The following is a 14,189-nucleotide window of genomic DNA, read 5'->3' as shown; positions in this document are numbered from 1 at the left end:
TTTTTCAGGACTGCTCACTGATTAGAAGCATTTGTTTTCAACAGCATTTATTAAAAATCTAATCTTTTTTCTTTCTTTTTTTTTTTACATGATTTAAGTCTTTACTGGAACTTTTGCTCAATAAAAGTATTAATTTCTCAACTAAATGAGCCTAAACCTTTGAATGGTAGTGTACGCTTGTTACTAGAGCTAATCCTTTTGAGGTGGGACTACTTTTCCACATGTATGAACTTGCTGTTTGCTTGTACACAAATCAAAATTTCACAGCACACCACAGACACTCTCATTACATTGAAAATAACCTGGAATATTCCTTTCAGAACAGTTCAATATTACAGCAGAGAATCAAATCTTCACCTTCCCTGAATTTTCGGGACCAATCGCGATGCCAAACTCTGTCTGTATGAAGGTGTTGTTAATGAGGTCGGTGATGTCCTGGAATGTCTTTCCATAGTCTTCACTGACCCAGAAGAGATAAGAGGGAGGTATGGATCATGTGATAGGGCAAAACAAAAAACATCAACCAAACGTGTACCAACATTTATGTTAGGCAAACACAGCACTGAAAGTGGAAGGATTCATTACACTCTATGAATTGCAGCATTATAAACTGCTAAATCACTCTAGCTAGAGCTTGGACACTGTCCTGAAACACACTCTTACCTTCTGTACAGTCTGGACTGACCAAACCGCATGATAAAAAGAGGAACCTGGAATGTGGTCAGCACCAGCAGAACCTGCACAGGAGGAGGGCACAGTGGAGATTTTAGCACATGCATGTGAAAGACTCAGATTGGTTCAGAAACTAACAGTGCAGTGAAGCATTCATAGAGATTTCAACTCTGGCTCGGCCGAGATACTGCGGGACACATGCCTGGCTTTGAGCACAGATACAAACTCACCCTTCACACTACATTTAACCAGCTATCACTCAAACTCAGGCGCTTCCTGCTTGCAGAGAAGATTCTGATTGGACGGCGAACCGTTCTCATTAAACTCCTGTCTCTGTCTTTTAAAGTCAAAATGAAATGGTATTTGCAATCTAATCTACTTCCATAATGTGACACATTTCCCCAGAAGTAAATAAATTATTAACATTAATCAATAGTCAACATCGTTTAGGTGTTAGGTGTAAAGTCAATTTAGGGGGCAGAATAAGTTATATTTAAAAACTTTTTTTTTTAATTAAATAACATTTTTGATGACTCGTGTATTAAATAACCCATTAAAAGCAAAGCTTTGTGGTTTTTAGTAAATGTTCATTAGTTTTCAGGGCAGATAAATTTGCTAGGCTTAGGGTTTTTAAACAAGGGTCCATGGAAAAAAAATAGAAAAATATTTTATGAATATAAAGAATGCCATGAAAAAAAAATTACTTAACAGAAAGTAAATAATTAATCTTTCAGCCTTTTTCTTGGGAAAAAAAGACCAAAATATGAATGACTCATCCTGTACTATACATATTTTAGTCCAGTCAACAATGAAAATGTAAACTAAAGGTTATTTAAAACACAAGGACGAGCCCTTCATCATGTCCCACCCTAAATTTGTGTCTTTAAAAACATAAATAGTATAAATTTTGATTCATGTTTCTTCTAACAAAATAATTATTTCTGAAAAGTCCTTTTTGTTTATGAGCCTGAAAAAAATAGAACAGTTTTCATCAGAGGTGCAATAAGCAATTGCCAGAAAGGTGCTAATTATGACACCTCAAAAGTAGAAAAGGTGTCTCAAAAGACACCATTCTTTGAAAGTGTTTGCACAGAGTTAACAGAAATGTATTTGAGTGTTGTTGTTGGGTGAAGGCTGTGCTGGAGGAGTAATTACAGCTTGAACAGCCGTAGAAACGGATTCAGCACTAAATGACGGTTTGAGGTCTTGTCAAACTAGGCTCTGAAGAGTCTTTCAGCCTATGAAGCTGTAATTCACTCATTGACATGTGAATGTAGGGGCCAGATTCCTGCGAGTCAGATCATGAAGTGACCGCAGAACAGCTTAATGGCCAAATGACTTAGCTACTGGCTGCTGGTTAGTAAACATAGTGGAAGTAACTTGAAGGATTGGGGCTAATCAGGAGGTTGTTGGTTCAAATCCCAAAGTAGTTGGGAATTTCAATCAGGGCCCAAATATTTCTATGTGCTATTAAAATTTCTTTAAAGATTTTTTTCTATGTACAAATATCCCCAAAAAATGGAAATATTTGAAACATGGTTTGAATATAAAGTCAGTATGTTTCGTTGTGGCATTTTTCAAGCACAATTACATTTTCTTGTGATGATATTAAAAAAAAAACTGCAATAACTGTTGATTTTGTTTTCAATGGTGCATTAAAAGCAATGCTGCTATACGTCGTGGTGGGTTTGTTATGGGGATGCTAAATTACTATAATAAGGCCATAGATCATTGGCCTAAATTAAAAGCATAAAAGATCATCTGGTGTGGCAGTTCAACATTTGCTAATGCAGTTTTTTTAAAAAGTCACTTTGCATGTCACACATTATGATAAAGCCCTCACGTTATAGTGTAGATTAAACTACTATTCAAATGTTTGGATATGTAAGATTTTTTAAATGTTTTAGAAAACAGTCTCTTACTCTCACCAAGGCTGCATTTATTTGATCAAAAACACAGTAAAAATAGGCACACTGTGATTATTACAATATTATTACAATGTTTTCTATTGGAATATATTTTAAATGAAATTTATTCCTGTGATGCAAAGCTGAATTTTTAGCATCAATACTCCAGTCTTGAGTATCACACGATCCTTCAGAAATCATTCTAATATACTGATTTGCTGCTGAAGAAAAATGTCTTATTGTCAATGTTGAAAACAGTTGTGCTGCTCCAAAGAACAGCATTTATTTGCAATTTAATGCTGCCTTCTTGAATAAAAGTATATATACACAATTACACAATTCACCTTTAATTGCTGGATACAGCTGATGTAGGCAGACTAAATTCCCTATTTTACCAAACCTTGATGCATTTAAAACTGGATATTGTTCATGCTATGGTACTGTATTCTTATGTTAGATAATTAGTCAAATTTGACTCACCCCTGTGCTGTCTCCAACCCAGGCCAGAGACACTGTGCCACTCAAGTCATTGAAGTTATGCTGAAAAAGAGAAGTAGAGACATAATAAAGATTACACGACTGCAAATAAACATTGTAGTTAAAGGGATACTCCACCCCAAAATGAAAATTTTTGTCATTAATCACTTACCCCCATGTCGTTCCGAACCCGTAAAAGCATTGTTCGTTTTCATAAAACACAATTTAAGATATTTTGGATGAAACTGGGAGGCTTGTGCCTGTCCTATTGACTACCAAGTAAATTACACTGTCAAGGTCCAGGAAAGTATGAAAGACATCGTCAGAATACTCCATCTGCCATCAGTGGTTCAATCCTAACGTTATGATGCGACGAGAATACTTTTTGTACACGAAGAAAACAAAAATAACGACTTTATTCAACAAAACGGTTCCTCTGTGTCTCTCCGCATCACCGTATGCTGTGTATGCTCTTCTGTGTCATCCGCACCACAAGGATGCGCTGTTTTCTTTCAAATCAAAGTTAAATACACATAGAAACACTGCATCCTTGTGGCGCGGCTGATACAGAAAAACATACACAGCATAAGGTGATATGGAGAGACACAGAAGAGACCGCTGACAAAGGAATTGTTGAATAAAGTCATTATTTTTGTTTTCTTCATGTACAAAAAGTATTCTCGTCGCTTCATAACAATGGCAGATGGACTATTCTGATGATCTCTTTCATACTTTCCTTGACACTGTTACTTATTTGGCAGTCAATGGGACAGTCACAGGCCTCCCGGTTTTCATCCAAAATATCTTAAATTGTGTTCCAAAGACGAATGAAGCTTTTATGGGTTTGTAACGACATGGCAAAATTTTCATTTTGGGATGGAGTATCCCTTTAAAATTCTGGAGATGGATCATCTTAATAATCCCTGCACCGGCGATGTGAGCTTATCAAATTTTCTCTCCAAAAATAACCTGCATAAATCAAAATAAATTCAAACTAAAGCAAAACAGGTCATTTTCATTAGCATCACTCTAAAATCTCTTTTATTGTAAAATTGTTCTCTCTCCCGCTCTCTCAGTCCGAAAGCAGGTTTGTTTTCAGATCGATTCTGTGGAGAAACTAAACACCACAGGCTGTTTTACCGTAGTCCACAGGGATGAGATTACAGGCTGGAATCAGACTAAAAATATAAAACAAGAAAAAATAATAATAATAATGACTAAAAACAGGACTCTAAACCACAGCTTTACACAGCTAAAAATAAGAAACATCCAGTACAGAGCAGAAAGTTGTCACACAAACACAACTAAACAAATCTAATATGAGAAAAACATGCTTTAAGGACATGAGAGAAATTCTCATTTCTGTATTCTAGACAACAAACAGCATTTTTAAGCACATTTTATTTTAAAACAAATGTTTTGATTTGAGGGTAAAGCTTTCCAATTCTTTGGACACAATCAGACACAAAACACATACAATAAAAGACTCATGCTCAGAAAATCTGGTCTCGGAAGAATTTACAGCAATAATTGAGTTAAATTGGTTGAGACATTCTTGAGATTTCTTTTAAAACACTAAACAAGATTCATGTGAGTCGTAGTGTCTTTTCATCAGAAAAGCAGGATATTTCTCTATTTAATCTTTTTGCTCTATATACTGAGACATTAAAGAGACCCTTTAGGAAGTTAAACCGATCAACAATCAGCTAAAAAAACACTACATTTATGTTAGTAATGCCATTTAAATAGTGTAAAAATAGGCAACCTACGCAAACACGTACAGTTCTTAATCAGAAAAATCCTGGTGATTCTAGGAAGAAAAACACAAGCGCTGGGATTTATCTTTCCACTGGGAAGCAGAACCATGTAGCGACATGCACACAGAAACCACTGCTGATTCGACAGATGGCTGTGTCGCTGTCAGCCGCCCCACACTGCTAGGGAATGTGTGTGTTTGTGTGTAAGGGCACATTTAAGAGGACAGAACCACTGTCAGTCGAGTGTGTAACCTCCCTTTTAGTTTCATGCACTGGAATGCGAGACCCAGATAGTCTCTGTGTGTGTGTGTGTGTGTGCGTGTGAGGAACGGAGAGAGTGCCCCACATTTTCATCTGCCTCACACAAAGAGAACAAGAGAGCAACTGATGTCCAAGAGATTGTGGAAGAGAAAAGGAGGGAAAAGAATAAAGAGAGTCCAAACACACATAAACAGCCTCTGCTCCAAAAGCTTGTGAGCTCTGATATGGAACCTTGTAAGTGGACGCTCTACACAGACAGCAATTCCTGCTTCGTTATGAGAAATTTATTTCAGTAGAGTATGTTACAGTGGCCGAGAAGGGCAAAACAGATTACAATTCTGAAAACAAAATAACAAATTACAAACGCAAATGCAAATCTAAAAAACAAAATAACAATTCAGAAAACACAAAAACAATTCAGAAAACATTATAACAAGTCAATAGGTACTTAGGTGTAAATAAGTGTAAATAGGTACTTGCACTTAGTGTAAATAACATATTGCTAAAAATACTGCTATTTTCACTTAGTGTAAATAGAATCCATTGCTAATACGAGATTTGAAAAGGGAGAAAAAAAAGGTGGAATCGAACCCAGGTCGATCGCATTAAAAAGATCACACACTTAACCACCTGCGCCACTGGAGCTGACAAAATGGAAATGCCAATAAGGCTGGTTATTGGCACAAAGTGTAAATAGACACTACATATGTTTTATTCCACAGTAAGCGCAATTCATACAATACATTTATACCAAGCTATTTTAAGACCATCTCTGAACTTTCTGCCAGGACTCTGCTGTATTTCTGTATATGCTGTATATGTTGATTGACAGATGTCTCGTCCAGTCAGCGGGGATTAATTCCAAACCAATGGCGCTGTCTCCAACTATACCTACCTCTTCCGGTTTGTCTGATTTGTCATTGTGTTTTCTGACTTGTTGGTTTGTTTTCGGATTTGTCATTGTGTTTTCTGACTTGTTATAATGTTTTCTGAATTGTTGTTGTGTTTTCTGAATTTTTATTTTCTTTTTTAGATTTGCATTTGCGTTTGTAATTTGTTTTCATAATTGTAATCTGTTTTGCCCTTCTTGGCCACCGTAGTATGTTGCTAAATGCACATACATTAGGGTAAAATAGAACTGCTTTATAATTACAGCATTCTTATTTAAAGTCACCATACTGGGATTATTCAACCTGATCTCATGGCAATTCATACAAACCCCTCACAGAAAACGGTCAAAATCGAATGAGTGAGGTCATTCGAGTTCGTATGAATTAGCCACCTCATAAAATACATATGAATTGGTCGTGACTCGTGAGATAGTGTTGAATTATTATTATTATTAATTTTTTTGGAAAGAATAAATAAATAAAATAATTTTGTAGAATTTGGTTAAAAGTAATGTTGTTGTAATTTAGAACAGACTGTGTCTGAAGTCTTTCCTTAAAATGGTGCCTATGTAGGCAGCTCACTGTGTTTTGGAACAGAGCCACGCATTCCTGGGTGTTTTTTATTTAATGGAGGAAGATAATGTGGTAACAGGGGTGTGTGCAAAAATATGCCAAATATTAAGTATTTAGAAAGCAATAAAACAAGTTTTTTAATATAGGGGACTGTTAATTAATGGCAAAATAACGGCAATGGCAATTTGTATAAACAATTTGTTTAAAAAGAACTGTATACAAGTATAAAATAAAATAAAATAAAATAAAATAAAATAAAATCAGTATGGAATAGAGCCAAAACGTTCTTGGAACCAAATCTACACATACAACTGGAACAAGTAAAGAAAAAACTTCTGATATGGGGGGCAAAACCCAATTCAAACATAAAGATCCATTTTGAGTATCTCTATTTTATGGTCCATATGGATATGTTTGTCTAAGCGGACCTCCACTCTACACCTTTCTATGGATCACATCCTCTCTACATTTCTGCAATTCCACCAAAGCCCCTTGGGATCAATGACCATGCCACAGAATACTCCATTTCTCACTTCTGCTCAGTGATGACATCGTCTTACAATTTTTACACATACTTTTATTTTTAATTTAAAAAGCAGCTGTACTTAAGTCCAGGGAAGCAAAGGAACCACAGCATTCTTTGAAACTCACTAGCATCCAGGCCCATGGAAATTTGCACTCCTACAATCCAAAGTGTGAACAAAAGTTTCCATGTTACCAACCAAGCCAATGTCCCTCTGATGCAACCCACCTCAAAACAGCCCCTGAATGGTACATGTGTTCCAGAACAGCAAGCACAAGTCATCTAAACCACCTGCACAAACTCCAGGGCCAGTGTTCCCTACTCAGTAATGTGTCTTTGAATAATGTCTACAGTGGTTGCCTCTCCATTCCTTGCCATATTTAAACCAGAAGGAAAGAAACATGCTGACACCCCTATCCTGGCCAACAAAACAGGCTTGCCAAGAATGGCCTGCACCACGCCAGCAAGTCTTCACCAATGGAGGATTAAAGGCTGATGAGAAGACATTGTGAGCATACAATGTTCCTTCAGTTTGAAGAAGACCAAAGAAGAACACATGACTCAATGAAAGGCCCTAAACAAACTCTATGACTCTGTCCTAAATGCAGTACAATACGCTTATGGTTCACTTAAGAGTCCAAACTTTGGTGATGTAATGCTTTTAAAGATTGTTGTTTAGTATAGTTTTCATACTGGAGTTTCGGGATCTGCAGAAATAAAAAAAAAAAAACAAACAAGCACATAAATAAACTAAATTAAAATATTTAGTTTAATTAATTAACCTATGTAAATTAATACTGTCTCATTTCTAAACACAATATAATGACACACAAACACACACACATATATAATTAGCACATTAATATATAAAATTTTATTGAATTCTATATAAACACAAAGTACATACACATATGATTAACATTAATATATAACTATAATTAATTTAATTCTATATAAAACTTTTGTTTATTCATCAGTCATTACTTTATGAATTATTTATCTAAATGAATAATGATAAGTATATATATATATATATATATATATATATATATATATATATATATATATATATATACACACACACACACATTAAATAATTAATGTAATTAGCATATACTATATATACTAAAATATTCTTAATCATTTATTAATTATAATTAATATTATAATAAATGTAATTCTACATAAAATGTATTAGAAAATAAAACAAAACAAAAGTATGTATGTATGTATATATATATAGATATATATATATATATATATATATATATATATATATATATATATATATATATATATATATGCAAAAGCTTTTCTACTTTAAAAAGAGAGAGAGATTTTCATTTTTATTTTCCTAATCTTTATTTATTTATTTATTTATTTATTTTTTTTGCTCATATAAATGCTTTGGTAATACAATGTACAGTTTGGCATGCCAATAAAGCTGAATTGAATTGAACTGATTTGAACTGAGAGAGAGAGAGCAAGAAAGAGAGAGAGAACCACTGTGCTGCTAACTGTGACGGTTTTCTTCAGGTATATTAAAATTCATTAGTCCTGCCAGGGTTACAGGAATGCATGCATACACCACACATTTCCAAGTATTTACATCTGTGTTTCTGTGTCTAGCCTAAGGCAGTGGAACACAATCCTAATTGTCTGTGTGATAATCATGGAATCAGACTCAGACTCAGAGATCAGCAGTGAAAGAAAGCCAAATAATATTAAAGCATGTCTGCTTTACTAAGACTCAGACGGGCCACCTGAGCGTGGGGCCATGGGGCCCTCGAAATCCTCCAGAACAATCACATGGCAGACAGGCTTTTCCAAGAGAAATATACTTCACAATGGCAAAAATGTCTAGAAAATTACAGTAGCCTATACAATCCTACTACTTTCCATCTATGTTCTTAGCTTCACAAGCCCTCTCCAGTGGACACATTAAAACCACGAGGAACTTCATTCGGGCTGCTTTTCTGGCATCTCACCAACACAGAGCATTTCAGAGAGGACAGAAAATGTTTTCTCTGTATACATTCTCCCCAGGACCGGGAAGGGGAAAAAACCTGGACGTCTTTCCCTTCCATTGAACTGGTAAAGAGTCTCTGAACCACAGGTCCAGCCAAAGGAAGCTTTAGACTTGATCCAAATGGATTCACAGTACCAATAACAAACATGACTTCAGGAGGACCAATAACAAGCATGACTTCATCTCTGGACAGTAAAAAATAGAATTTGAGTTTAATAACAGACGCGCCTCAAGTTGGTCTTAAAATAAATGCTATTTAGACAGGTGGGCAAATGCAAACACATAAATCAAAAAACATGCACAGAAATATCTTGGAATCAAGAACTTAAACCATGTTTTCTTAACTGGAAAGTCATGGCGAAATGGGTAAGAGGTCAGCAGTTCATTAGATGGAGCCGTGTTTATGTTTTCATTGGACTCACATAAATAACTCCCCACTGGCACGACATCCAGAGCAGAGTCTCAAAAAGTCTTCCAGACACCAAAAGAGCATCTCAAATCATTCAAGCGCCAACTTCACCCACAAAGCTGTTTGAATATGTGTACGCGTACCACTATAAGTTCACCCAGACTTCATTTGAGGAATCTACAGGCACTTGTTAAAAAGACTTTACTGTGAGCTTGTAAAGTTTCTAATTGCTCTGGCAGATCATAAATTCCATCAGGCAGAAGACGATCAGCAGCCAGTTTTCACGTCGACCGACCGCAGAACCTTGCGCAACACCATGGTTCGTTTGTTTGCACATTTTGGACTGAAACAGATTGAGAAATTTATACTTTAAAGTTAACTTACCACTGTAAGCAACTTAATAATGGCTTTAGATCAGAAAAAAGATGCTTCACTGATAACTAATTACATTTTATCTATAATTTAGTCTATAAATTACTGGTAACTCACTGGGTATACAGTTGGTATTAACTGTGGTGTTGAAATTTTATTAGAAACAAGAAGTTGGTGCATTTACAGAACACGTCACTGCATCTAACTAACTTGTGCTACACATATGGCCGCTTAAATCATGCAGCTTGTTGAAAAAAGGCATGCTAGTACATATATATATCTCTCAAGACCAGAACAATATAGAGTCTTTTAAATGAAACAGTTAACCAAAAAAAATTTAAAAATTTTGAAAATGTACCCTCAAAATGTAGATGAAGTTGTTTCTTCATCTGTGAAATGCATCCACACTGCTGAGACGTTTACGTGTTCTAGCATGAAATAGATGCTGAAATAGCCAAAACACGTCACCGGAGAAGTGTTAATTAAAGATATAGTTCACCCAAAAATTTAAATACTGTCATAATCTACTCACTCTCAAGTTGTTACTTCCAAACATGTATGAGTTATTTTCTTCTGTTGAACACAAAAGACAATAATTTGAAGAATGTTGGTAACAAAACAGTTGACGGTAGCCATTGACTTCCATAGTAGGAAAAAATGGACTTCTATGGAAGTCAATGGCTACTGCCAACTGTTTGGTTTCCAACATTCTTCAAACAGATTTGGAGAAATTTAGCATTACATCATTTGCTCACCACTGGGTCTTCTGATCTGTGCATATTTCTCTCCTGATTCAAACAAGACAACTTGTCATGTCTTGTTTTTTTCACCGGATAAATCTAGATTATGGATAGAGGACTCAAGAAGAAACTTTGAAAAACAGTTAAAAAAAATCTTGATGTATTTTGTTTTACAAATAAATAGGTTTTCGGTTCATTAATTCAGACATTAATTAATTGACTGGAGTTGCGTGGATTACTGTGATGTTTTTATCAGCTGTTTAGCTCTCATTCTGACGGCACCCATTCACTGCAAAGAATCCATTGGTGAGCAAATGATGCAATGCTAAATTTCTTCAAATCTGTTCAGATGAAGAAGCAAACTCATCTACATCTCAGATGGCCTGAGGGTGAGTACATTTTCAACAAATTTTCATGTTTGGGTGAACAATTCCTATTGAAATGTCCAGTAATGAAAATATTAGGCCAAAATAGTTTTGAGGGCTGAAATCATTGTCTGAAAGAGTAACATTTAATCAGTGCTTCCCCAATGAAGTGTTTTGACTATTTCACCCTCTGTTTCATGCAGACAATGTAGATAAGCTAGAACAGGTAAACATCTCAGCAGTGTGAAGACCTTTCATCGTGACCAAAAATGAATAAATTAGCAATATGTAAACATTTTCGGCTGAAGGAAATACTAGTTGGCACTTGCCAGCATAGTTTTACAAACGTTATATATTGTTTAAATAGCACCATTGAGTGTTTCAGTGTACTAGATATGAAATCTCCACCTCAAGTAGCCTTAAATCAATATTTTAAGGGTTAAAATAAAGGTTTTTACATCAAAGTACCCTCAACCACATGAACTTTACATGTACAGTTGGCAGGAGTTCTACAGAACAAACTGCATGCAAGTTAATGCAGGTGTGAATTCAACAAGGAAATGTTTTTGAGACGTAGCCTTCAAATACTTTCCCCACTGCAATGTTGTCATGCCCCAAGCCTTTTCCCGTTTCAGAAAAATTCCTTTCTTGGATGAAACATTTCACTTCAACAGTCATTTATGCTGGACGGAATGTGAAAGGACCAGAGCCAAAAGCACTGGCCATAAAAGAACTGGCTCTGTGTGCTTTCTTAACAACAACAAGAGTCCTTCTCTATCAGCAATTAGACTAAACTCATGACCGACTGCATTCCCTGAAAATAGAGTTAATCTGCTCTGAATCTAGATAAATAGAGGATGCTTTCCATAGAACAGGACTGATATGAAAGATATCGATTGACATACATGTAGCTTATCATTCACCAATAATGCCTCTACAGCGAGAGGTCACGCCAACTGCTGGTAAAACATAACGGATGTGCTCAGGGAGAGGATTAGATAAGAGTAATACAGACTATAGAGAAACAGCATGTTCACTGACTTCTTAAGGGTTAGTAATCAGTCATGGGCTGCTGTAGTGAACAAGCTCTGACTGGATCTGGTGAAGAAGAATCACCTGACCTTGTGGCATCCGTACATAAATATAAAAGAAACAGATCGCAGAGACATTAGAGGCACATCAAGAGCATGAATGCATTTGCTCTTTTGGCATAAAGATGAAATCTGTGGAATGTCTTAAAGGAACATCAAACACAAAAAACTCTGGCATAAAGTATTACAAGGTGATGCATGCTGAGTTTGTTGTTATGATGCTTATTTGATATCAACCATCTGGAAAAAAAATCACAAATATCATGTTGTTTGAGTGCTTGTTTTGAAAAAAAAGACATTACATACAGTACATTATTAGGTAATCTCAGACCACTGGCCAGTAGTATGATCTCACTTTTGTGATTTATGGTTCCTAGAAATTTAGGAAGAGCTTTCGAAGAAGAGAAAAAGTAAGAATAAATGTTGAAAAAAAAGGACTAAATTCAATTTCCACAAAAATGATATACACAAAACTTTCCATTAATATTATATTAGTATAATAAGTAAGAGATATTCTGATTTACCGTATGAGTATTGTTTTTTAAAGTAGAATCATATCCGTGCAGTGATTGACACTGATTTTGCGCGGATTCTTCACTCCTCTTCATCTTGACATGGTCTGGCTCCTGTAAATCCCTCAAACTGAGCAGGTTTCGTGATTTGTGACTCTTTAGAAACATAGTTTGCTCACTCCTCCTGGAGCTGCTGGGTCTCTCTTCAAAGTCCATGCAAAGAGCCACTGAGAATAATACAACCAAAACACAGCAGAATACGGTGCTCATGGTTCCCGTTCAACGTGCACAAAAGTCTTCTGTCTAAATACCCATAAACAGCAGGTTTATTGGTCCCAGAACAGAACGTGCAGTGTTTACGCTCTGACGCATTTCTGTAGTGAAGACGCTGTTCGCACTGCTCTTTACTCAGGGACTGTTCAAGATTAAGATGGGCGGGGCGTTCACTCAACACGCCCATTTCATGAATATTAATATAGTCGCGCTGACGTTGCGTGGAAACCCTTTCATAGGCTGTGGGTTCGCTTATTAATATTAATTAACTAAGGGTGACGATTAGCGTGAGTATTCCAATGGCAAAGGCTTAACATTTATGTTAATTAGAAAATAGAGACATTACTCTGCTATTTACCAATGGTTTATAAATATTACATAAGCGTTCACTACAGTAGAAGTGGTTTAACCACGCCTTCTGCTGACCAGCCTATCTCACAAACCAGTCTCTCTTTCTTCCGATTTAATGACAACAAAACTACCACGTGTTTGAGTTTTGTATTTGTTTTTTTTTTTGCCACTGCCTTGGACTGCTGTGAAAAGATTTGACTGCCAGCATTAAATTACTGCATTAATATTATTGCAAGCTTATGTAATTATTACATCCGAGCCATCATACCAAAAACATTTGATATTAATGGATATCACATTTAATAATATATACGCATATATAATATTGTTGCTTATATTAAATCCATTTAATTAAAAATTACTTTTCTACATGTAAAACAATGAAACTTTATGGTGTAGAATTAATAAAACTGATGTCTAAGCCATTAATAAAATAAATGAACTTGTGACACTGCACTGACCATGTTAACTAATTTGCACAAATATATATATATATATATATATATATATATAAAACAGCAAATATCTGTCTATCTATCTATCTATGACCCTGGACCACAAAACCAGTCTCAAGTAGCTCAGGTAGCCTATATTTGTAGCAATAGCCAAGAATACATTGTAGGGGTCAAAATCATTGATTTTTCTTTTATGCCAAAAATCACTAGGATAAAAATCAGGAAAAGTGATCAAGTAAATTTATTTTTATTAAGTAAAAATAAATCAAAAATCATGTTCCATGAAGGTATTTCCTACCATAAATATTTCAAAACTTAATTTTTGATTAGTAATATGCATTGCTAAGAACTTCAAAAGGGATTTTCTCAATATTTTCTCAATAAGATTTTCTCAATATTTTCTCAATATAATTTTTTTGCACCCTCAGATTCCAGATTTTGAAATAGTTGTATCTTTGCCAAATATGGAAAGCTTATTTATTCAGCTTTTAGATGATGTATTCAAGTAATTGACCTTTATGGCTGGCTCCAT

At 35.3% G+C, this 14,189-nt stretch overlaps 1 protein-coding gene across 2 annotated transcripts in view; it reads right to left on the bottom strand.

The window, feature by feature from the left end:
- sort1a (sortilin 1a) overlaps window positions 1–13,002 on the bottom strand; it is a 21,513-nt gene extending 8,511 nt beyond the window's left edge. Inside the window, exons 1-4 of one of the 2 annotated variants that reach the window (XM_042733841.1) lie at window positions 12,591–13,002; window positions 3,060–3,119; window positions 664–737; window positions 358–460 (exon numbers count right to left, since the gene is read on the bottom strand). In XM_042733841.1, the coding sequence (XP_042589775.1) occupies window positions 358–460; window positions 664–737; window positions 3,060–3,119; window positions 12,591–12,848 (495 nt within the window). In that variant the 5' untranslated portion in view covers window positions 12,849–13,002. Of the gene's footprint in view, window positions 1–357; window positions 461–663; window positions 738–3,059; window positions 3,120–4,837; window positions 4,951–12,590 lie in introns of those variants that run through there. The other variant, XM_042733842.1, reaches the window with a different exon arrangement.
- Window positions 13,003–14,189: the final 1,187 nt, after the last annotated feature.

This window comes from Cyprinus carpio, chromosome B11 (genome assembly GCF_018340385.1).
Source record: "Cyprinus carpio isolate SPL01 chromosome B11, ASM1834038v1, whole genome shotgun sequence".
NCBI lineage: Eukaryota > Metazoa > Chordata > Actinopteri > Cypriniformes > Cyprinidae > Cyprinus > Cyprinus carpio.
Note: the sequence above shows the minus strand (reverse complement) of the source record. Positions and strands in the feature narration are given on the sequence as shown.